The 23574-nt window shown below is 40.2% G+C and overlaps 3 protein-coding genes across 4 annotated transcripts; 2 read left to right on the forward strand and 1 right to left on the reverse strand.

Annotated features, from left to right (window-relative positions):
- The first annotated feature begins 7941 nt into the window (after positions 1-7941).
- On the forward strand, positions 7942-12558 carry LOC144713322 (fimbrin-5-like). Its single transcript, XM_078587907.1, has 14 exons — positions 7942-8546; positions 8625-8795; positions 8875-9113; positions 9197-9368; positions 9461-9499; positions 9603-9671; positions 9748-9864; positions 10023-10234; positions 10884-11039; positions 11120-11319; positions 11410-11567; positions 11661-11757; positions 12167-12258; positions 12369-12558. The coding sequence occupies exons 1-14, from the start codon at positions 8460-8462 to the stop codon at positions 12444-12446; spliced, it is 1887 nt and encodes a 628-aa protein (XP_078444033.1). The 5' UTR covers positions 7942-8459; the 3' UTR covers positions 12447-12558.
- A 448-nt stretch (positions 12559-13006) lies between these two features.
- LOC144713323 (Ypt/Rab-GAP domain of gyp1p superfamily protein) lies at positions 13007-15770 on the reverse strand. 2 transcript variants are annotated; one of them, XM_078587909.1, is made up of 7 exons: positions 15071-15770; positions 14869-14985; positions 14599-14777; positions 14410-14503; positions 13885-13962; positions 13669-13745; positions 13007-13449 (listed from the first exon to the last, which is right to left on the reverse strand). In XM_078587909.1, the coding sequence occupies exons 1-7, from the start codon at positions 15533-15535 to the stop codon at positions 13422-13424; spliced, it is 1038 nt and encodes a 345-aa protein (XP_078444035.1). In that variant the 5' UTR covers positions 15536-15770; the 3' UTR covers positions 13007-13421. The 2 variants fall into 2 exon arrangements, with proteins under 2 accessions (XP_078444035.1, XP_078444034.1); XM_078587908.1 differs by having other exon boundaries at positions 13644-13745; positions 15071-15764.
- Positions 15771-16125: 355 nt separating this feature from the next.
- Positions 16126-22707, forward strand: LOC144713324 (serine/threonine-protein phosphatase PP-X isozyme 2). The gene is made up of 8 exons (XM_078587910.1): positions 16126-16301; positions 17462-17614; positions 20934-20996; positions 21058-21143; positions 21220-21295; positions 21380-21648; positions 22102-22180; positions 22326-22707. Exons 1-8 carry the CDS (start codon positions 16152-16154, stop codon positions 22374-22376), a joined length of 927 nt encoding a protein of 308 aa, XP_078444036.1. The 5' UTR covers positions 16126-16151; the 3' UTR covers positions 22377-22707.
- Positions 22708-23574: the final 867 nt, after the last annotated feature.

A 23574-nucleotide genomic window follows, 5' to 3' on the forward strand; every position in this document is an offset into this window, starting at 1 on the left:
ATCTCTCTAATTAGCTGATTCTCTCTTTTCCTCGCTTTAACCTCTCTACTTTCCTCTCATTCCCTAACTCCGTCTTCAAATCTCTCTTCCTCTTCGTCTCTCCAATTCTGTCTCTAATTATAAGATTTTCTTTACATGTGTAGAACAGGAATGCTCATCATCAGGCTGAGGGCGCTACTCAGGAATCAACCATCACCGAAATATATACTCGGCAAAATAGATATGGTGTACCCCACGTTGGTGTACCCCACGTTTTACATTTGGTTGATTAAAATACATGTATACTCAAGGATATGTCTCCACATAGTGTTTCTACTTCAAAATTTTAATTTTCCGCCATGAGGAGAGATTACGACCTTTGAAGAAAATTTCCTGAGGACAAAAATTGCAGAATCTCTCATTCTCTCTCTCTAAATCTGTGATTTTTCATATCTCTATCTCTGAATCTCTCTGTCTCTCTCTCTAAATCTCTGATTTGCTCTTCCTCTATCTCTAATTCTCTCTCTCTCTCTCTATTTATTCCTTCAATTGTCTATCTCTAATTCTCTATTTTTCTCTCTCTCCAGTTCCCCAATTATCTCTATAAGATTCTCTTCATCTAATTCTCTATTTCCCCCACTTTCTCATTTTTTCTTTCTATCTCATTCTCATCCTCTCTTCCTCATTCACTTGTACTCTACCTCTCATTCTCTCATTATCATTCTCTAATTCTGTCTCTCTCATGCTCCTCTCTACTTTTCTCTCATTTCCTAACTCTATCTCCAGTTTTCTCCATCTTTCTCTCTCCCTAATTGTCTCTTTCTCTCTTTCTATCATTCTCTGATCTTCTCTTTTTCTATCTCCAATTCTCTCTCTCTCCTTCTAATTCATTGATTTTCTCTCTCTCTCTCTTTTATTCCCCCTTTCTATCTATCAAAATCTCCCTTTCTCTGTCTTTAATCCCCCCTTTATCTTCATCTCTCTAACTCCCTATCCCTTTCCTTCTCCAATTCACTGTCCCACACACTCACCATCGCTCTCATTCCCTCTGTCTTCCTCTCCCTTACTGACCCTCACGCTCTCCCTCTTCTTCTCTCTTTCACTCACTCTCTCCCCCCCCTCTCCCTCTCCCTTTCCTTCCCTCTTGCTCTCCCTCTCTGAAAAAACTAGGAACACTAACATTTGATTTAAAAAATGGCATCTTGAATTTGTTACGGTTTGGATACATCCATCATACCTTGTTTCTCCGGTATGAGAACTTTAAAAAGTTATAATATTATTGCAGAAATACCTAAATATATTTTGATTGAAATCTAATCGTTCCACCCTCAAACCAAATCCTAGAAAAATATGGAAGTACACTACATTTCATGTATGTCATTTTAATGAAATTAATTATCAAAATCTATTAAATTACTTAATTCCATCCCTTTAAGAACAAATGAATTCAGTTATATCACCCAATGAAATGAAATGAATTACCAAAATTAATTCAGTACAATCTCCTCCTCTGATTAAATTGCCAAATGAATTCGTTAAATCATTCCAAATTTTTTTTCTTAAATCTAAGTGACAAAAATGACATAAACCCCTCGCATATCAGGTAGCATTAAAATATAAATGCCATTATCACTAGATTCAATGACTGTTATATTTGTACTGATAGAATTATACTGAATATGGTGTTTCGTGACTTGCGATTTGTAAATTAGTATAACGTCATACTAAATTAGATTATTCGTAGTAAATTATACTTTATGCATAACAATTTTTTGCCATTTTATGCAATTTCCAAACAATTATGTTCTTTCTGTGCGAATTTGTTTGTTTGTGAAAATTTTGTTTGGTTGTTCGAATTTGTTCGTTTTGTGTGAATTTGTTCATTTGTTCAAATTTTTTCGTTTGTTCGAATTCATTCGTTTGTTCGAATTTGTTCTTTTGTGTGAATTTTTTTCGGTTGTGCGAATTGTTCGAACATTTGTTCGAATTTTCGCTCATAAAAAGAACAGCACACCGAACAGACCCCTGTGCAGTTTGTTTGTGCAAATTTTCTGTTCGTTTTAAATGAACAGAACAGAAAAACCATGTCTACAAGGAAGCAAGGAATTGTACCAAACACTCTCACAAAAATTCAATTCATAAAGTGATTATTGGTGAAACTCCTGTCTCCAGTCATCTACTTATAACAAAATTTTAAATACATTTAAGATACAGATAGTATAGGGAAGACGTCTGTAACCTCAAATTAGATTACATTACTAACATTGACATAGATGGTGAGATGCAGCCAACGGTTGTTGTGGGACATTTATTAGAATCAAACAACTTATCCATGTGAACTAGGACTTTGAAATGAAGAGAATGTACTTTGAAAAGTGCCCAAAAGATTTGGGTCTCCACTCTTTATATCCTTAGGATCGTCAAATGTAATGATTTGAAATTCGGTCTAAATCATTGTCCTCTATCTATCTATCTATCTATCTATCTCTCTCTGTCACTCTTTATCTATCTATCTATCTATCTATCTGTCTGTCTGTCTGTCAATCTGTCAATCTGTCTGTCGCTCTCTCTATGGTTGTTAACTTAGTTATTTCTTGCTGCTGATGATTTCCCAAATAGTCCACGCCATTTATTACAACTCCCTCAATATCAGAATCCTGCACCCTCTCTCTCTCTCTCCTTCCCTCCTCCCTCCCTCTCTCTCTCTCCTTCCCCCCTCCCTCCCTCTCTCTCTCTCCCTCCCTCCCTCTCTCTATCTCCTTCCCTCCCTCCCTCTCTCTCTCTCTCTCCCTCCCTCTCTCTCTCTTTCCCTCCATCCCTCCCTCCCTCTCTCTCTCTCTCTCTCTCCCTCTCTCCCTCTCTCTCTCTCCCTCTCTCCCTCTCTCTCTCTCTCCATCTCTCCCTCTCTCACTCCCTCCTCTCTCTCTCTCTCCTCCCTCTCTCTCTCTCTCCTCCCTCTCTCTCTCTCGCTCTCTCCTCCCTCCTCCTCCTCTCTCTCTATCTCCTCCCTCCCCCCCTCCTCCCTCTCTCTCTCTCCCCCCTCTCCCTCCCTCTCTCTCTCTCTCCCCCCTTCCTCCCTCCCTCCCTCTCTCTCTCCCCCCCTCTCTCTCTCTCTCTGTTTGGTACCTTCTCATACCATCCATCTATCAAACTGGAAGCTGGACCCGTAAGTATCCATCTCCAAGACTCCATTAGTCATGAAATGTTTTTAGTGCATTATTTCATCGTCTATTCTGCTGCTGCAACTTATACATCTCCTTTTGTCAGCTCCCTTTGTAGTCGTTAATGGTATGTTGATTAACTTCTCAATAAATTCTTCGATGATTGATTTCTAACCCAAAGCTATTGATTTGGGTACTGTAATCTAGTTGAATACTAATTTGACTTGAGATTGGAGTGACTAGGTAGTGAGAAATGATAAACAAACATATATTTAGTCAAATACAATATATGAAAATAATCAATAATCGATGAAACTTTTCTCCTTGTTTACTCTTTAGCAATGGTAAAAAATAATGTGGTTATGGATTTGAAGTCAGCAGAACAGTTCAACAAGCATAATACTTGCAAATTGGAAGGTCACACAACACCTATTTTGTGCCTAATGCTAGAAGATTAGGGAACGCTTATGCAATAAATGAGTTTGAGATAAGTGCAAAATAATCACTACTAAACATTATTATGGATTAAAACATAAGCTGTCTTAATCAAGTAAAATTCGAGCTGAAAATCAAACAGAAAATGGATGGGATTGGATAAAATCAGGTATGTCTTCAAATGAGTTCTAGGTTGAATAGACAACAGTAGGGTAGTACATTTTGAATAAACAAGACTGGTCAGATTAGACTGAACGGGGACTGTTTGTGAGCCACTTTAGGGCAGTCCTGCAGGTGGGCCTATATTTAGTTCACGGGTCAACCCAGAAAGAGGATCGATACTATTTATTTATTTATATATTTTTTTAATTGAAACTCAGTTAAACACTTCCTGTCCCCCACCCACCTCTTTGCTCCCACTTCCTGCCCCCGCAACTTCGCCCTGATACTGCTTGGTGGCTCCCTCTCTTTTGACTCTGAAAAACAAAAAAGTCATCAAATAAGCTTGTGTGGAACTGATTCAACTCTCATTTGTAATTTGGAAGACTACCCTCAAGCCGTTCATATGTCCAGCCTCTAGAAATATTGTGTTCGCTTGAATGATTCATATCATCTTTTAATATCTAGTTGATCTTGTCAGCATACAGACACACTTGAGGGGGAGAAGTTTTGAGAAGGAGAGAAGGCATGTTAATTGAACAAACTAAATTGGGATTGAAAAACCATCTAATTTACATCGCTGGAAGAATAATATTTAGGAATAATAATAATTATTGTTAGGAAAATTAGATAATAATTAAGGGAAGCGTAAATAAATATTTGAACATTAAAAAATTATTAAAAAAAATGTTTAAACATAAATCTGAGAGATACGTTAAGAAGAACTTGTATAAATAATTGGATATCGAGAGTGATTAGATTGATTTGGTTCTTAAACATTTAATTTTTAGAGATAAATATCTTCATAATTGCATTGAGTTTGAACTTTTGAGAAAAATACTCTGATTAAAATCTAAATATATTCATATTTTCTTGAAGGATTGCATAATTATTTTTGTATTGTATCTCATTTCACTTGGGACTTAATGTCAAATTTAGAATTTGAATATATACTTTGAAGGAAGCATTTCAATAAGGCATTGTGGATATAGGAGAAGAGTGAAGTTCCAATCGTGGAAGCCTTGGTGACCAAGACTATGAAGTAATTTCTCCAAGGGTAAATGAATTATGCATTTCTTTGTTATATGATGTTTATTTATATAAATATGACGTTTATTTATATAACTATGACATTTTTATATTGAGAAGTACTAGGTAATATTTAGACCGAGGCCTTGGTTAACATCATTCATCATTTTTTACTTCTAAATATCTAATTTGGGGGAATACTAAGAACAATGCTTCTAACTTGGGGGAATTGGTCATTATCGTCATGTTTTTTATGAAAATTCTTATTATTGGTGCACTAACATAGTGAATCTTAGTTCATATTATTTTCATAAATCTCGATGAAAGTCGTATGCACAAAAAAAATCCCAAAATCAACATGAATTCAGATGTTATAAGGTTCTCGAGCGTTAGATCTTCATACAATGTCTCACATTCTTCTGCATGTACCAAGAGAAAACTCCATAATATTGATCCCAAATGGAAACCTTTAAGTTTTTGGAATAGTACAAAATGGCCAGACTGAATTTGTTTGATATAATATAGGTGATGCAACACGCCTACGACTGGGATCGTGCGGCGCGCATTGCAACACAACGACACGTTAAATTAATTTTATGAACTGGTGATGTTGAGAATGATGCACGTTATGAAAGTAAGCAACGAGAAATACTAGACTACCGCCAACCAGGGAATTGGTTCTACTGATTCGTAAGGGTCAGGTGCCCCGAACTCCGGTGACTGACTCGAGGTCTCCGGATGGGGTGCCCCGGTTGGAGTTGAAGTTTTCACTCAAGTCATAGTTAAAGATGACAAATTCTCTACCGAAGTGCTCCCATCTCAAAAGGAATCCCTATCAACTACCCATCCTGGTTAACTGATGAGAGGGGAGGGAGGGACGAGAGGAGCAGTGGGGGTGGTTTACGTGCAGCCGATACGATGAAAGAAATAACAACAACAGAATAAGGGGGGGGGGTTTGCAGACTGACCTGGGGATCAAGATCCCCCCGGTCGTAGTGCGAGGAAAATCCACGTCTGCGAGAGGTCAAGTCGGTGATAGAAGGGAGGAGGCGCATTGACGACCGTGCAGTAAGTGATAACCCGTACGATGCGTCCATTGCGAGCCCCGGCGCCCCACTTAGAGAGGCGGATCGGAGGGGCCGGCGGAGGCCCCCGGATGAGCGTGCGACGACCGGTGTTGACTGGTTTGGATCGAGTGGCCACCGTCGTCCCACGACGGTGGCGGGCGGCCAGAGCGGCTAGTAGGGCTAGTAGGACCTCTCAGTGAGTGACATAGATAGATAGATAGATAGATAGATAGATAGATAGATAGATAGATAGATAGATAGATAAAGAGTGACAGAGAGAATCTCTGCCTTCTACGGAAGCACCTGCCGGTTTCTCTGGACAGCCTGGGGATGCCGGCGACCCAGATTGTCGTAGGAATCCCTGCCCTCTACGGAAAATCGTGAGATTGGAGGCAGAGACAAGTGAATTCCTTCAGTCTTGAGAGCGTGAGGAGGTCGATGGCAGCTGGATCTGGAGTTCCAATGATCATGGAAGAGAGAGATAAGGAACAGATGATAGATTGTGGAAGGAAAGGGTTTGGGGAACTTCTTCAAGAGCACTGTCTTTCTTCAAAATTCCCCTGAACAAAACGTAGGGCACCTCTTCCCTCTTAAAAGGGTGGGGAAGGGAATGCCCTAATCTGGCCGGTTAGGGTGGCGTTTAAACTAATGGCGCCACCCTAGGGCTGGCATCAGTCCTGAAAATAACAAGGTGAAAACAAGTGCAGAATCCTCGAGTACACGTGGGTAGTTCCGCAAAAAAAATGATGAAAAATGAAAACAAACATGAGTTCATGATAACAAAGAAAATAAACATCACCCCATATATTTGAATTGCGGATCCCTTGCGTCAGCTCGGGTTGCGCGATGAGGTTGCTTGCGGCCTGGTGCTGGTTCGCTTGGATGGTCCTCCATCAATAAGACTATTGGATACCACATATGGGTCACCCCTGCAACACGTAGGCCCCATGCTAAACCCAGTGCTGTTATGCTTGCTCGCTAGAGTGCCACAATGTAGGCCACCAATGTCAGCTGTTGTTGCCGGCCCACACCTATATATTGCCTTTTAGACCTTATTATTTCCTGAAAATCATCAAAAATAACAATGACTTAAAATTAATGTCATTTAAATTATAAGGTCTTATTAAATGAGAATTTCTCCATTGGTTTCTAAATTTGATCTTCTTTAAATCCATGCCACCTGAGATTAATGACTCAGCATAGAAGAGTTAGTTTATATGAATATCTAGTTTGACTTTAAATATCAAATTAGGATAGCTTTGAAAGTTGATTTTGATTCTTCTAATCCTCTTTTTCTAATGTTTGGTTCCTTGTTCATGCACATCAGACCCATATTTCCCTATGTAGGACCTGCATGATTGATGTGAAGTAGATCACTCTAGATTTAACTAAATTTGGCTTAGGAAAAAAGTGTTGAACACTGAGGAGAAGGGTACTTATTTAATTAATCTTCCATTTAATGATATGTTAGTTCTTATTTCTATTAACATTATGCCTATGCATCGTATTCAAACCCCTCTTTCTTGGTTGATCACTCTTAAAACATGGTATGTGAAAATTCAACAAGAAATCAAGCGCAACAACCTCAACACAATGCTCGTAATCAGGTATGCTACTCGATACCTCATCAACATCAAAACATCGATAACATCAACATAAAAAAAAAGTCATCATTTTGACCAAGAAAACACCTATGATCTTAAAATTTCATTTAAAGCTTATGATTTGATAGCTCTATTGATTAATTTTTTATGCAAACACATTACAATCCAATGATAAATATAATTCAAGTATTCACTTTTAGTGCTCAGATGGGTCTCATCTAGGGTCTTGGATTTTGAACAAGACAGAAATACATAAGCCGAAAGGACAGGGCAATTTTTTTGTTTTAGGATGAAAAAACCATTACATCCGGATGCATTGGACAAGACGCGTAACAAATGGACTAAAATTTTATTTCATGATATTTTAACCAAACCTTAAACTTCTACGCTTCAGAATGTCTTTCAGTGCCAGATGATAGTGCACAATTATTTTCCACTGTACTAAAATAAACAAAGAAATAAAGAATATGTTTTTCCAAGGGGTGTAGAGTGAAGGGTCGTTGAGCCTGGGTTTTATTGTAAATTTAGCGGTTGATGGAGAACAACGTAGCGGCCATGAACGTGGGCTCCTTTCATGGCGGGCATGAGACGTCGACAGCCCAGATGTGAAAGCGACGGCCGTTTCCGAAAAAGAAGTCGTTTTTCCCTCTGCCCACGATCTCCTCTACAAAACCCATCTCGCTCTTTCCTCCTTTTTTTAGCCTTCAACCCATCTCGCCAGACTCACAATCCACCGTCCCACGCGCTACCCGGAAGAAAAAACCGAAGAAAATCGCCCGAGATCGGCTCGTTTGTTCCACAGGAGGAAGGAGAGAATGGAAATCTAGCTACCCATCTGCGAAAAATCTTCTATGATGAAGAAATTCTGTCGCCGGCAATGGCGGTTTCTGGGTTTTCCTCGATGCGGGTTCTTCTCCCTGTTCTCGGCTTGTTCTCCCTCGACGGGCGTTTCCGAGAAACAATCGGCGTAAGCGAGATTATCCTCGTTGATTCCAAGAAGAAAGGCGACGTCCGAAATCTGAAGAATGTCGGGATTCATCGGAGTGCTCGTCTCCGATCCTTGGCTCCAGACGCAATTCACGCAAGTCGAGCTTCGTGGATTGAAATCAACGGTAATCATCCAATCTTTGGTCGCTATAATCTCTTCCGATGCTTTCAAAATTTGTGTAATTCGATCCCGGGGACCGCAGTTCACTGCCGCGAAGAGGGAATTAGGGCTTCTTAAGGCGGGGAATCTTTCTTCCGCCATGGCCAAGATCAAAGCTCTCGGCGAGATGCTGACAGAGTATGAAATCTCCGCATTAGTGACTGAATCGTACCCAGACGGGAGCCAGGAAGTCGATTTCGAAGCCTTCTTGAGGGTAAAATCTAGACTATATTTATATTTTTTTGAAAGAAATTTGAATTGCTGAAGATCAATCAAGATTCGCACAATATCAGGCTTACTTGAAACTACAATCGGAGGCCGCGGCCAGAGTGGGCGGCGTGAAGAACTCCTCCGCATTCTTGAAGTCCGCCACGACGACTCTTCTCCACACGATCAGCGAGTCAGAGAAGGCTTCCTACGTATCTCACATCAACAGTTTTCTTAAAGAAGATCCGTTTCTCAATAAATACCTGCCAATTGATCCTGCAACAGATGATCTGTTCAATATTGCCAAAGACGGCGTTCTCCTCTGGTAAAACTTTTTTGAATAAACAATGATTTTTGTTTTGTTCGAGAAGAACAACACTGATGCATTTTTGTCTTTGCATGACTTAGTAAATTGATAAATGTTGCGGTTCCGGGAACAATAGACGAGAGGGCGATTAATACGAAGAGAATCTTGAATCCATGGGAGAGGAATGAGAATCACACTCTCTGCCTCAACTCTGCGAAGGCGATTGGCTGCACCGTTGTAAACATTGGAACACAAGATTTGGTTGAAGGAAGGGTAAGAACATTTTACTTAATCCATTTGAAGAAAAAATAATTTCGGCTTATAAATAGTTTTTTTAAAAATATTTTCTATCTTTTTGTTTCCAGCCGCACTTGGTTCTCGGTTTGATCTCTCAGATTGTTAAGGTCAGAGTCGATTTATTTCCCACTGTGCTGTTTTTTCTTATTGTTTTGCTGAAATTAATTCATTTCCAGGACTTTGATGACTTATTGTTGGCTCTAAAATCAGATACAACTGTTAGCAGATCTCAACTTGAAGAAGACGCCTCAGCTGGTGGAATTGGTGGACGATGGAAACGTAAGACATTTGTCGTTTAAAAGGCATTTATGTCAGCCTGTGGAAGAATCTAAGGGACTTTGAAATGGTGCTTCAGGATGTGGGTGAGCTCATGAGTTTGGCTCCAGAAAAGATTCTACTGAAGTGGATGAACTTTCATCTCAAGAAAGCAGGTTACAAGAAATCTGTCAACAATTTCTCGTCTGATGTAAAGGTAAAAAAATAAGAAGACTTAGAGTCTATTTTCCTTGTAATGACAAGAATTGAAAATGAGCATTAAATAAATAATACGGGAACTGCAAAATCAATTGTTTTTAACCAGCGAAAAAATAATTATCTAATATTTCACAATAATTTGTGTGGTTTTTGCAGGATGGAGAGGCTTATGCTTATCTTTTGAACGCCCTTGCACCCGAGCAATGCAGTCTAGAATCTCTAGAGGCTAAGGACTCCGAGGAGAGGGCGAAGCTTGTTCTAGACCAAGCAGAGAAAATCGACTGTAAAAGATATCTCACAGCCAAAGACATCAACGAAGGGTCTACAAATCTTAATCTTGCATTCGTTGCCCATTTATTCCACAATAGGTAGGTGCAGGCTCCTCTGCGCGTACCTTAAATATTTTATTCCAGGAATCTTCCCAGTTGTCTGTTGACGATTACTCCAATCTGAATAGTATAAAAAATAAAGAAGATTGTTTAATGCTGCTGATCAGAGTGCTGTACTTTCTTTGTCGTCGTCTTCATCGTCATCTTAGCTTGTGTGAGTGACGAGGAAGATGATAAACTCATTGGCATCTAAATACTGGATGCCAAGAAAAATCCCATTTAGAGAAAAAAGTTGTGTAATTGTCATCGCCCTCATCATTTATCCTCAATTAGGATGAGAATGATTGTCATCGTCATCCCATTCTCATACCGATGCTAAGATAATCACATTTTAATAAAAAAAATGATATAACTTATGCACAATCCCATCCCATTGCCATAGTCTATCACCATCATCCTTAGCCATAGACGAGTGACAATGAAGATGACAAGACGAGGACGATTCATGATTGTCATCTTAGACAACAAACTTGTCATCTTCAATCGTTATCTCAGACATTTTGAACCCCACTGCTTCAAAGATAACTTTGCATTATGCAGCATATTATCAATCATTTTCAAAGGGGATCACATCTCTTTTATGCTTGTAAGTGTAATCATATTTTTAACTGGTTATTTGTTCTTCCAGGAATGGTTTGTCGGTGGATACTAAGAAAATCACTTTGGCAGAAATGATGCCTGATGAAGTTCAGGTGTCAAGGGAGGAGAGAGCTTTCCGATTGTGGATCAATAGCCTTGGAATCGATTCCTACATTAACAGCTTGTTTGAAGACGTCAGAAATGGGTAAGTGTACTTCACTTAATTCTTCTTTGGCTGTTTCAGAGTCTACAGAGGCCACTCAGCTGTCCTTTTTTCAATGTCAGGTGGGTACTTTTGGAAGTTTTGGACAAAATTTCTCCCGGCTCAGTCCACTGGAAGCAAGCCTCAAGACCCCCAATAAAGATGCCATTCAGAAAAGTTGAAAATTGCAACCAAGTCGTGCGGATCGGGAAAGATTTAAAATTTTCTCTGGTCAACGTTGCTGGAAATGATATTGTGCAGGGAAACAAGAAGCTCATTCTAGGTTGGTTTTTTCATAATCATCTCGAATGAAATAGTAAGTGAATGATGCAATATTAGGTGCAGTTTTGATTTCTCCTGGGTTCTTGTTCAGCTTATCTGTGGCAATTGATGAGGTTTAATATACTTCAACTGCTTAAGAACCTACGATATCACTCGCAAGGAAAGGAAGTGACTGATGCTGACATCTTAAGCTGGGCGAATAGCAAGGTGAAGGATTCTGGGAAAACCTCCCAGATGGAAAGCTTTAAGGTACAAGGAAAACCCTATGGGTATGAGCTTCGATTTGTCAGTATCTTTATTCAGAAATATATTTTTTTCATTTTCAAAATTTTTTTTCACTAGGATAAGAGCCTGTCAAGTGGAATATTTTTCCTCGAGCTACTCAGTTCTGTAGAACCGAGGGTGGTTGACTGGACAGTGGTCACGAAGGGTGAAAGCGGTAATGGTTTAATTTCTCATGCTCATAAAAAATTCCCGTTTCTGTGCTATAGAATAGTGAAAAATTTGTCAGTCATCCATGACACTAGATCCAAGACCATTATGAATCTTGTAAACAACATCATCGTCCACTCGTCTTTCTCATAGTTTCTGCCGAGATCGTTTTGGCAATCAATGACTAATTCATCATCATCGTAATCGTCATCCATGTCTGGGCTTCGATATTGAATATGATGATGATGGTGATGATTGGTGACAATACAATGGATAATTATCACCAAGATGATGCCCATTTTTTTTTGGCGTCATCCACTGTGTCATCAGTGCTGCCAAACTCTTGCTTTGAATTCATGTGACTTGCATTATTGAATGCCTTCTCGGCTAAGTTGTTGATTTATTAATTTCTGCAGAGGAGGAAAAGAAGTTGAATGCCACGTACATCATCAGTGTGGCACGAAAGCTCGGATGCGCTATTTTCTTGCTGCCTGATGATATTATGGAGGTGAGTACCCATTAAATATCTGATCAGGGAACCATATATTTCTCTGTTCCTTTTGTTTTTTCTTGCTGACCCTGGTCATGGTTTGATGATTGATCTCTTTCCCATGGCAGGTGAATCAGAAGATGATTCTTACCTTAACAGCCAGCATTATGTACTGGAGTCTGCAGCAGCCTTCAAAGAATACCTGATAAATCTGCTACCGAACATCAGACATCTACAAAAGAGTCCGTCAGAAATTAACTGCAAATGAAAAGTTCATAAAACAGGAAAAGAAAATGGATATTTATTTTAATTTTTCCATACTGATTGACAAAAAAGAATGTATGTATGGTGTCTAGGCTCAATTTGGGTGTTGCTCTTAACATATAATAAGAACCCGCAAGTTACTATCAAGAGGACGGGGAGGAAGGGAGAAGATGCCGGGGTGGTCATCAGAGAGAGGAGAGGCCGTGGCGGAATGGACAGAGAAACTGACTTGATGATATTTCCTTGTCTGCTCTCCTTAAGAGCTGCTCTATTTAAAGGGACATACAAGCATATGCCTCTATTTAAAAGACCTTCTCTACCTCTTAGATTAATTTAAAACCATTGAAGAGGGCATCTGAAAATCTTGCATCACGAAGAATAGTTTTGACCTTGCGCTTCTTTCAATTTGATTTTAGTCACACAAAAAATAGATCTCCCTTAACTTTTTTCCTCATCATTTTAAGGGAAAAGTATGGATACGACAAAAATCACAACCAGAGACTAGATCAAGGAAAAAATTCTGCTGTTATCATTTCATTCTCATCAGTTTCTTACAACAAATTCTACACAGTAATTTTCTTAAAAAGAAAAACAAAATGTAGACAGTATAAAAACAAGCCTCATCGGCATGAACATTGTCACTATAAATCAGGAATAGGACTGAAGAAGTACCCCCCTTTTTTAGGGCACATTAATCCCTACAGCACTTGCTCGTCGGGATGCAAATATCAGCGCAGCATCTCCTCCGAAAGGTATCTGCGTATCTCTCTAAAATGAAGCGGAAAGTGGATTTTTTCAAAGAAAATGCTTTCATTTCTCTCCTAATGTCAACGAACTCAGTCGTCTAAGTCTCTGATCGAGCTCAGCCATCACCGCTGGTTCTTGTTTTTTCCTTTCCTTGGTGATGGTGTTCGTCGTCATTGACCCGATCTTATCGAATGCCACCTACAAAAGCATCAGTCCAACGGGAATTCAAGATAAAGAGAAAATGCCAACATCCGAATTTCAGGGAATTATCATTTTGTTTTTTGATGGCAGCGCCAGGCCCCATTTAATCTAACGAAAAGAAAATTGTCTGGTGAAATATATATTTTTTACGGGAAAAAATTTGCTGAGGGAGTTTTCCCTGGATTTTTTACCGTCAATAGTTCATCTGGATCATACATGTGATGGGTTGTCGTCTGCAAGACGTCGATCACATCCCCGATGTGGTGACAACCCAGAATCTCATCCTCTTTCATCTGCCAATTTAGTAAAGATCCGTAAGAAAAATCAAATAATTTCAAGTACAATCAATTCATGTGATCCAAAAAAATTAGTGCGATGTGTTCCACGGGTAGGACAAGGAATAAAATCAAATGGGGAAGTCTGATCACACACCTTGAAGATTGCCAGCGCAACGTTGAACAAAACCTTCGCCCCTTCGTTGAAAAGGATATCCCAAACGCGCATGGTGGTCTACTCGGAAATTAACGATAGAAAAAGCTTAGCAATAGAAAAAAAACTGAAATAAACTAAGCTCTCTTCCACTACTTGTAAGAAATTAGAAAAATAGGAACTTCTGAGAGAGAGAGAGAGAGAGAGAGAGAGAGAGAGAGAGAGAGAGAGAGAGAGAGAGAGAGAGAGAGAGAGAGAGAGAGAGAGAGGTGTATTATATTTTTGGAAGGAAACTCTGGGTTTCGCCTACAATTTTGTGGAAGGCTCGATTATTGTATTTCAGGTAGGTCCAGATCTAGAAAGAGAGATAAATGAGTAATAAATGCAGAGAGAGATTCAGATGCTTGTACGGATTTCCAGAGCGAGGAGAGAGAAAATGGTGGAGAAGAGAGAGAGAGAGATTAGGAGAGAGGAGAGAGATTGGGAGAGGGAAGTGAGAGAGAGATTTGGTGAGAGATAAGGCCTTACCTCGGAAGGCAAGCTCTTGGAGAAGAGACAAAGAAACCACTCCGTTGTCACCAAAGAGACATCAAAATTCAAGCCATCCAAATGCGTGGATATCCTGACAAATTATCCATAGACTATATCAAATCCATGAAACCCTTCTGCATCTCTCTCTCTAGAAAGATAAACTAAGAGAGAGAGATAGAATCAAACCTGGGGCATTTCTTAGCCAACAAATCTTTGAAGACCCTCTGCTCCACGTGGCATCCAGACAGATTATCCGTGTAGCAGTCGTTGACAAGAACATTCTCCAGGAGAACAGCCATCATCCAGAACGCATCTTCCTCTGTTTTCATAACCAGCAACAGCAACGCGGCCACATAATTCAACCCCTAAACATCGAACAAACCCCTGATTTCCCCAAAGTTGCAATTTTCCCGGCGAATTAACCAAAGATCAACGTCGAAAACAACATTCAATCACCTGGCAATACCCCACGTCGGAATCTCTGAAGGAATACCCAACAAGAACTCGTCGCAGGGCCGCCTGACCCTCTTCCGTGTCCAACCATGGATGCCCGGGAAAGGTCCGAGGAAGATCCTGCAACGAAGAACCCTAAATTACTCTCAAAAACCAACAAATTATCACAAATTGAGGTGGGATTTCGAGAAATCGGAAGGCTGACATGATCGATCTGGAGCGTGGCCGGCGTGATTCTACCGTCTATGGCTTGAATAAGATCGCGGTAATAACTCTCAGGAACGGTCGATCTCTTCTTCGCCGCCCCGGATACCGAAATCCAAACCTTGGGTCTAAGCGCCGGAGGAATTCCCTTTCTAATCAGCCTGCGCAGGGATATGGTGTTCGCCAAGACGGAGAGCTTGAGCGAGCTCAACGAAGAAATCTGCGGTTGAAGGTACCAATTCGCCCCTTTGCTCGCCTCCATCGCCCACCAAACCCTACCCTGCTGCCTGACCCGTTCTCGAACCTCGTTCAGCACATTTACATCGTCCACGTTTCCTTCAACCGCGAATCCGTAAAGATCTTGAAATTTCACAGAGATCGCAGGTTTTCTGTACCGAGATTGGCAGCTGAATCCATTGCCAATCTCCCTCCTCTGAGTTTGCGCGCCGATCATGTCTCTCTGCATCGATTGATCGAAACCAATCTCCGATTTTTCTTCTTCGATCGCCGACGAACAAGGCTAAGATCAAGATTGAGGATTCGCCGGGGATTTCTCGCAGACGGTTCTTCCCTAGTTTCCCTCGGCAGCCCGTGGAAAGAGGGGTCAACAAGCTTTCTCTCTCTTCCTCTCTCTCTTTCTCTCTCTACCAAGACGGAAATACGAGCTCCTCTGGCTAAAGGAGGAAGACGACGGCCTCGCGAAGATCCTGTCCCCACGTTTCCAAATCAACGGCCAGGATCGCTTCCCGCTACCTTTATTGACCCGTGATGACCGATTCCTCCTCCAGAAAACTTATATTCTAGTCATACCAGTCTTAAAAAAAATACCGTGGGGTCCACTGTCCTGGTTGAGCCGTAATTCAGGATATCCCCTCAAAAAGGTGAGGTTTTAAGATTTTTTCCGGGTAAAAAGGGAAATTCGGGTTTGGGCTTAAATGTCTTGAAATGTAAATAAAAGTAAGCCGAGGGCTTGCGGGGTAGTGCGTTTGTTTAAGGTTTGGGGCGAGGGACAGGGGAGGGGAGGAGTTCTAGAGAGAGAGGGAGGGGGGGGGGGGAAGAGAGAGAGAGGAGAGAAGGGGGAAATGGGGCAGATGTCGGACCTCGACAGGCAGATCGAGCAGTTGAAGAAGTGTGAACCGCTGACGGAGTCGGAGGTGAAATCTCTTTGTTTGAAGGCGATGGAGATTCTTGTCGAGGAAAGCAACGTCCAGCGCGTCGATGCCCCCGTCACCGTGAGTGCTGAAAATTTCAATTTGTGGCCTTCGTCTCGATCTATGCAGGATTTTGGATGATGGGTTTTGCGCTGTTGTTGTTGGGTTGCATTTGCGTAATGGAAGTTTTCATGATTTTGCTTTATCCGCTGCTTTTCGATTTTTTCTATTGGCGCCTTGATGTTTTTGGCTTTAATTTTAGCTTTATTCGTATTGGGTAGTAACGTGCTTACTGAGAGTTGTAAAGATATTTGCGCGCGTGACGCAACAATGCAATTAGAATCCACGCAATTGAACGAAGAATCATTTGAAATTTCTATGGTTTGTGGATTTCAGTTTTGATGGACAGGCCTCATGAAATGCGAAATTTGTGTATTAGAGCCTTTGTTTATTACTTTTTGGATTTGAAGATTTTTGCATTTTTTTGTTTTATTTTTGTGTTTTTCAAACCGAAACTTCATTGGGAGTTCTTATCCTTTGTGTGGAATTTACTTTGGGGGGCCTCTCATTCGTGCTCTTCCTAAATGTAATCATTTCTTTGTATGCTTACTGGAGTATGAATTTTAATTTATTTTGCACTGTAAGTGCGTTTACGCTTACAGTGATTACACATTTATTGAATCGTATTTCAATGGAGTTTACGTTGATGAGAAAGGTTTCGTTTTCTACATAGCTTCGTCAAATAGATCGATTATTTTTGAAATATTACTTCTAAGCAAAATTGTTTAGGAAAATGTCTGGAGCTTATCTTCGATTTTCTCTGTGTTTAGAGGGCACATGGGGGGATATAACTTCATTTATTGTTGAGCAGGAATGCTACATGGGAACTATAAAATCTGAAATATTTTTTATGAGACAGTTCCTAAATGGTTCAATTACGATTTTTTCCGCTAAGATTACCTTCATTCTTATTAATGAAGAGAGGATCCATGTGCATAGAAGTGAAGTATTTATCTTATGAATTATTTCTTGAATTAATTTTCCTTTCGAACCAAGGCAGAATACCGGATCGATTTTAAAGCTTGAAGACGTGATTTTCATTGATATGCTTTATTTTTTTTCTTAATATCTTATTTTTCACCTGCGTCCAAAATATCCCTACTTTATGGATTGCAAATTTCCTCTCGTTATTTAAATCAGAGAAGTTTCTGATTATGTACTAAACCATGGTAAACATCTAGGTTTGTGGTGACATACATGGCCAATTTTATGATATGAAGGAGTTGTTCAAGGTTGGAGGTGACTGTCCAAGTACTAATTATTTGTTTCTTGGAGATTTTGTCGATCGGGGATTTTATTCAGTTGAAACATTTCTACTTCTCCTTGCGCTTAAGGTGAGGCGCTTTCTTTTTAAAAAATGTTCAATAATTTATCTACGATCATTGCCATGTTTGCTACCTTTTGCTGTTATTTTATTTGCGACATGATGACAGCCTTTAAGAAGTAGGGTTTGCCTCGGTTGAGCCAGTTATCTAAATATCCTTCTAGTAAAACATCGATCTCCATTGAATTATCTGTTACAGAAAAACATTTGTAAATGTCGATTTACTGATGATTGTGGAGTAGAAGAGGACAGAAAGCAATAGAAAGAAACCCTTTTTTATTCAATAGAAAACAACAACCCATTACAAAATACATCTATTGCTTTTATGCTAGCCTCTAACGGCTAGTTCTCGAACGGCTACTTAACGGCTAGTTTGTCTAGCCGTTATTAGTGATTAATGGGCCCGATAGGAACTTGGAGCCCAATGGTAACTTAGGAAGGCCCGATAACCTCCAGAATCTATTTGGGCCTTTTAGTCTCTATTTTTATATACTTATTCAGCCCATATATCCAACAGTAAATAATATTATTTATTGTAGAAGTTTTCTTTTGTGAAATTACTCTTTGTCTAAATGGATGAGGACATTCTGGAAGAATAACCAAATTGATTCAAAGGGAGTTTCATTTGTTAAACAAATAGTAGATTCAAAGATAATATGCACTTCTTTCCTTGGTGGCCCATTGGATATCATGTTATTTGTCATTATTATTGGCGGGAGTGAGGGAGAGTGTTGGAAGTGGGGATAACTTAGTAATTATGTTGATCTTGGTAAGTTCCCTCACAGGAACTAACCGAGTTTTGCACATGTGAGGAGATGTATGGTGACCCTTCTCTCTGCCTGATGCAGCACAGTCAGTTCCCCGCCAAAAGACACTTCAAAAAAATTACGGTCTCAACCCTTCGTCCATACAGAGTTTTATAGCAAACCATTACAATTTAACCAACTGAGCCTCCCTATCTGTAACCAGGCTCAACGGCCTGACGGACTCCATTAGATGGGTCCAGGCTTGGTCCCTTGTCTTTCTGCCTATAGGTCTTCCACAGGACTTTATCAGATCTTTACGGGCCTTTTCCTGTTCTGGACTTGGGGTTTTCATCTCCCCACAAAAAGTGGAGATGAGATATGGCGACACTTCTGTTTAATGCTCAAAGCAAATATCTCGGAATTTATTTTGACGGACCACTAAAAAATTGAATGTCTCATCCAGAATGCCCTAGTTTATCCTTAAGATGGTAAAGTTTTAGCAAGGGGCAACATTAAAGAGTGTGGAAACATTTCCCTGCAAAGTGAACTGTCCAGTGTCTTGCGTTATGATGAATTGTCAAGATTGAAACATTCGAGTGTTCTTACTCTTGATACAAGATAACGTGGACTACCTCACGATTACTTCTGATACAAGGCTATTTGACCTTCTTAGAGTGGGCCAGCCTATTGGGCTACTTATTTATATCGGATCTGGTTTGCTTGTCTTGTAACTTTCCACTTATCCCCTGTTTCTCCATCTTCCTTAACTTGTATTTAAGTGGTGTTGAACTGGAGCTACCAAGATCTCCCCTTTCTCTCTCTCCTCTCCTTTGAACTCCATTGTGAGTGGGTCACACCTTATAAGTGGCCCACATGGGAGCCTCTGATATGTTAAAATCGTCACTTACGGGTTCCCACGTGTGATCTCCCTCTGAATGGTCACACGTGGGACCCACCCTCTAATGAACCTCCCACGTGAGAGCCTTCTTAAGTAGCTCACACGTGGGAGCAATATGTAGGGGCCCTTTAAAGGGCTCCAAACAACCCTAGCCGTTTTATGAAGTTCTTGTTCCTTTTCTTGTCCTCTCTAAGGCGCCGCCCCTGGCTGGAGCTTCTTGTTCCTCTTCCCTCCACTCTCTAAGTATAACAAGTGGGCCGATGACCTTGAGGCGATGATTGGATGATTCGGGACTAGGACCGCCCTTGTCCATTGTCCCTGTTTTTTCGTCCCCTCCATAAAATCCTACCTGAGAAGACAATTTCTCCATCCATCTATGAATGATATGTAGAGCTGAGCCATAAAGAACTTTTATGTAATCATTGTGGAATTTGAGGTCAGCATGATATATCGTTCCATCCATTATCCCTTTGTGGACAGGACGGTTATTTTTGTTTCCGGGTGAAAAAATCATCCTGTTCAGTCCTGACCCTTAACATGTTATATTGAATGTTGTGTGTATCATCCTGTTGAGTCATGTTCTTCCTTCCCGGCATGTCAACGTTCTCAGCCAATTCTCCTACAAAGATCATGATATGGTCCATTGCCGAGAGAGAGGGAGAGGGTCTCTGGAGGGATGGACAATGCCGTGGAGAACAAGGACGAGGAGGGTCGAGTAACTGGACATTGCCAAGACGAATGAGGACCGATGGAATAGATGTCGTCAGTGGGATCGTCATTACAAAAGGGAAGATTCACATTTTACTCAATATCCTGCCCTCCAATGAGAAGGGCTTCATGTTTAAAAAGGGCATGCAAGAAGGGGAGTGGAAAGAAGAAGGGGCCCCCTAGCGTGCTTATGGTAGGAGAGCAACTGGCAGCTGATTTCTCCACTAACGACTCATTACAATTATCCTATATTTACACGAGGAAAAATCTTTACTGGATCAAGTTTGTTCCTTGCATTCACTGCTTTGGGGCAAGTGCAATATAAAAGATATTGAAGCATCTGTTTGGGTACAATAGTTATTTTGTGTAGCCTTCATTTTAAGCTTGGTGACATGTAGGCTGTGATCTAGATTTTTTCTGGTGCTCTAAGTTAGAGGTGTTATTATCTGATGGATTATCTTGGTCGTCTCTTTCCCTCACCACCATCAAGTGTATTTTAGTCATTTGTCAGTAGATTAGTTTCCCTCTAAATTGATGTAGCCTTCTGATAGATATTCAAGAGCCCTGGGGGCTACATCACATGTGCCAGTGAATGAGGCATGTCTCAACAACAGATAAAAATAAAACTTACAGCGGGAAGTTCAGGGACGAGAAGGTCATTCGTCGAGAAAGTCAGTGGCGTGATCTCGAGAAAGATTGAGGGATGGGAGCTGGAAGATCCTTCTGGCGTCCGGATGGGGAGCGTTTGATCCACAGCTCTTGCATTCTATCTTTTGGTTTTCAGTTTTTCCTGATTCAGGCATGTAACCATTGCCCTTCTCTTTTCTTTCTCTCTGTTCATTCTGCCAAGTTCATTCTTTGATGGAGACCTACCTGATGTCTCTATGAGAAACGACAACTTTAAGATTCTATGTCATATTTTTTTGTTTCTGTTGGGGGGTCGATGCAAAATTTCGTGAGCTTTTGTGTCACTGCAGGTGAGATATCCAGACAGAATCACGCTTATTCGAGGAAACCATGAGAGCCGACAGATCACGCAGGTACTTCCCATTTTAGTCGCTTTGCTTAAAGTTGGCATCAACCTTATTTCTTCATTCTCAGGTTTATGGGTTCTATGACGAATGTCTCCGCAAATATGGGTCCGCCAACGTTTGGAGATATTGCACTGATATATTTGACTACCTGAGGTATTCTTATACCCTCCGGATTGGGAAACTACTTAAATTTTCATTATATGTTTTATTCTGATGTCTCTTTCTGCAGCCTTTCAGCACTTGTTGAGAACAAAGTATTCGGTGTTCATGGCGGGCTCTCTCCATCCATTGAGTCATTAGATCAGGTTTGTACATATTTTTCTTTTTCCATTTTCTTTTCCCATGAGCTTATACTTCCATGATGTCAATGGGTACTGCGCTATTTGTAGATAAGAACAATAGACCGGAAGCAGGAAGTGCCTCATGATGGGGGGATGTGTGACCTCTTGTGGTCAGACCCTGAAGATGCAGTTGACGGCTGGGGTATAAGTCCACGTGGAGCGGGATTTCTGTTCGGTGGAAGTGCAGTTACTAATTTTAATCACCGAAATAACATTGACTATATCTGCCGCGCTCACCAGCTAGTGATGGAAGGCTATAAATGGATGTTCAACAACCAGATCGTTACTGTCTGGTCTGCCCCAAATTACTGTTACAGGTTATAACGGCTGGCACTCTCTCAAATTAGTTATTTGAACGACTTTTTACTTTCTTCAAGATATGCGTTTCCCAAGTTTCTGAATTACACTCAATTTTGTGTTATATTTTCTTCAGAAATTTGTTTTTTCGTTTAAGAAAGATTTTTTCTTCAGAAATCATATTTTCTTGAAAAACTTTTTTTAAAAAGCTCAATCTGAAGTGAAATGATTTTTTAAAGAATATTGACTTTTTGAATTAATTTTTATTCAAAAAATTATTTCTTCAAAAAAAGATTTTTCTCCAAAAAATGGATTTCCCCTGAAAATATAATTTGCTTCTAAGTGATTTTTCTTTACAAAATCATTTTTTCCTCTATAAGTCAGATGTTCAAAAAAACTATTTTTTTCTCCAAAACACTATCGTTGTCTGTGGAAATTGTCTGTTCGTTAAAAAAATTGAATTTTCTTCTCAGATGTGGCAATGTGGCCGCAATTCTCGAGCTCGATGAGAACCTGAACAAGCAATTCCGTGTGTTTGAGGCTGCTCCACAAGTTAGTAGATCAAGCCTACCGTTGATATTTCATTCTTTCACATTTTATTCGTCGAGCAATCAGAGAATTAGTGGACTGCAAGATTTTGTGGACTACATTTCCTTCTTCTCCAAGATTTAGTGTTGATCATGAAAGTGGACTGCAGGAATCAAGGGGCGCCCCTTCAAAGAAACCAGCCCCAGACTACTTCCTTTGATGATTTGGCTGCCACATCCGGTCTATCATCAAGTGAAGCTCGAAGTGAGGCTCCTGCTGCCAGTCTGATCTTATCATGCCTTGTCATTCTCCGTCATGAGGTCAGTGGAGGAATCACCTCTTTACACATGATTTTAGCTTGTGTGGTGTTCTTGCCTCCAGGTCCTTGGGTCTGCTCTATTGTTTCTGGGTTCCAGGTTTTGCCAGATTGAGGGGGAGATGGGTGAGAGAGAGGTGAAGCTTATTTTTGAGGAAGAGCTTGATGGGTGGGTATGTAGAGGTTTTATGTATCCAGATGATTCCTATTTAAATGCTCTGATTGATTTTTTATCTTTCTTCTCTTTTTCCCCATTTTCTTTACTCGATGTTTTCGTGTGTGAGCATAGGAAATTTAAGATTATGTCCTGAAAAAAATTAAGACTCCAGGTGTGTTTTGAATGGACAGATTTTTCTTTTGTTCATCTTTGAAATCATCTTATCCCATTACCCTATTGGGGGAAGATTAGCTCAAGTTTGTTTGACCTTGGAAGTTCAAGCAAGATCAAAGCCTGCAATTAAAAGTTATTAATTTGTGCATCAAAATAAGTTAAACTATATTAGAAAGTAAAAACAATTACTTCACAAATGGCAGCAAGTACCCACAGCAAGTACCAGATCCTAGAGTTCATTTTGTGTTCCCCGAGAATGTAGTCCACTTGTCCAATGAAATGGATTAATTAGATTAAGTTTTGACCATTTTTTGTAATTCAGCAGTTATAAAATACTAATATTAATTGCTTTCAGCCTTTTCTAATGAGCGACCCTTTCATAAAATGGGGAAATGGCACCTTCGGGCTTAAAAGTAAAAGTCATCTGATGAGAAGCATTCCAAGTGGAAGAAGAGTTTAAAGACTGGAGACTTCTGTGTTTCGAATTTAGTTTATCAAAGAAGTAACAAAATTATTATAACAGGTCGAATCGGAATATTTTCTAATACTGCTAAAACATTGAAAAAGAGCTACGCAGGAGACTTCTGGATGGCAAACTTGTCGCCATAGTGAAAAGAGGACATGCTAGATGTTAGATGTTAGGATGTTAGGGTTTAGGGTTTAGGATGTTAGGATGTTGCTCTGAGCTCCAATATTGCAACTACATCTTCCAAATGCATAAAAATACTGATTTGATAAATAGAAGTTCATACTGGTGAGAAAAAATTCTGG

This window comes from Wolffia australiana, chromosome 15 (genome assembly GCF_029677425.1).
Source record: "Wolffia australiana isolate 7733 chromosome 15, ASM2967742v1".
NCBI lineage: Eukaryota > Viridiplantae > Streptophyta > Magnoliopsida > Alismatales > Araceae > Wolffia > Wolffia australiana.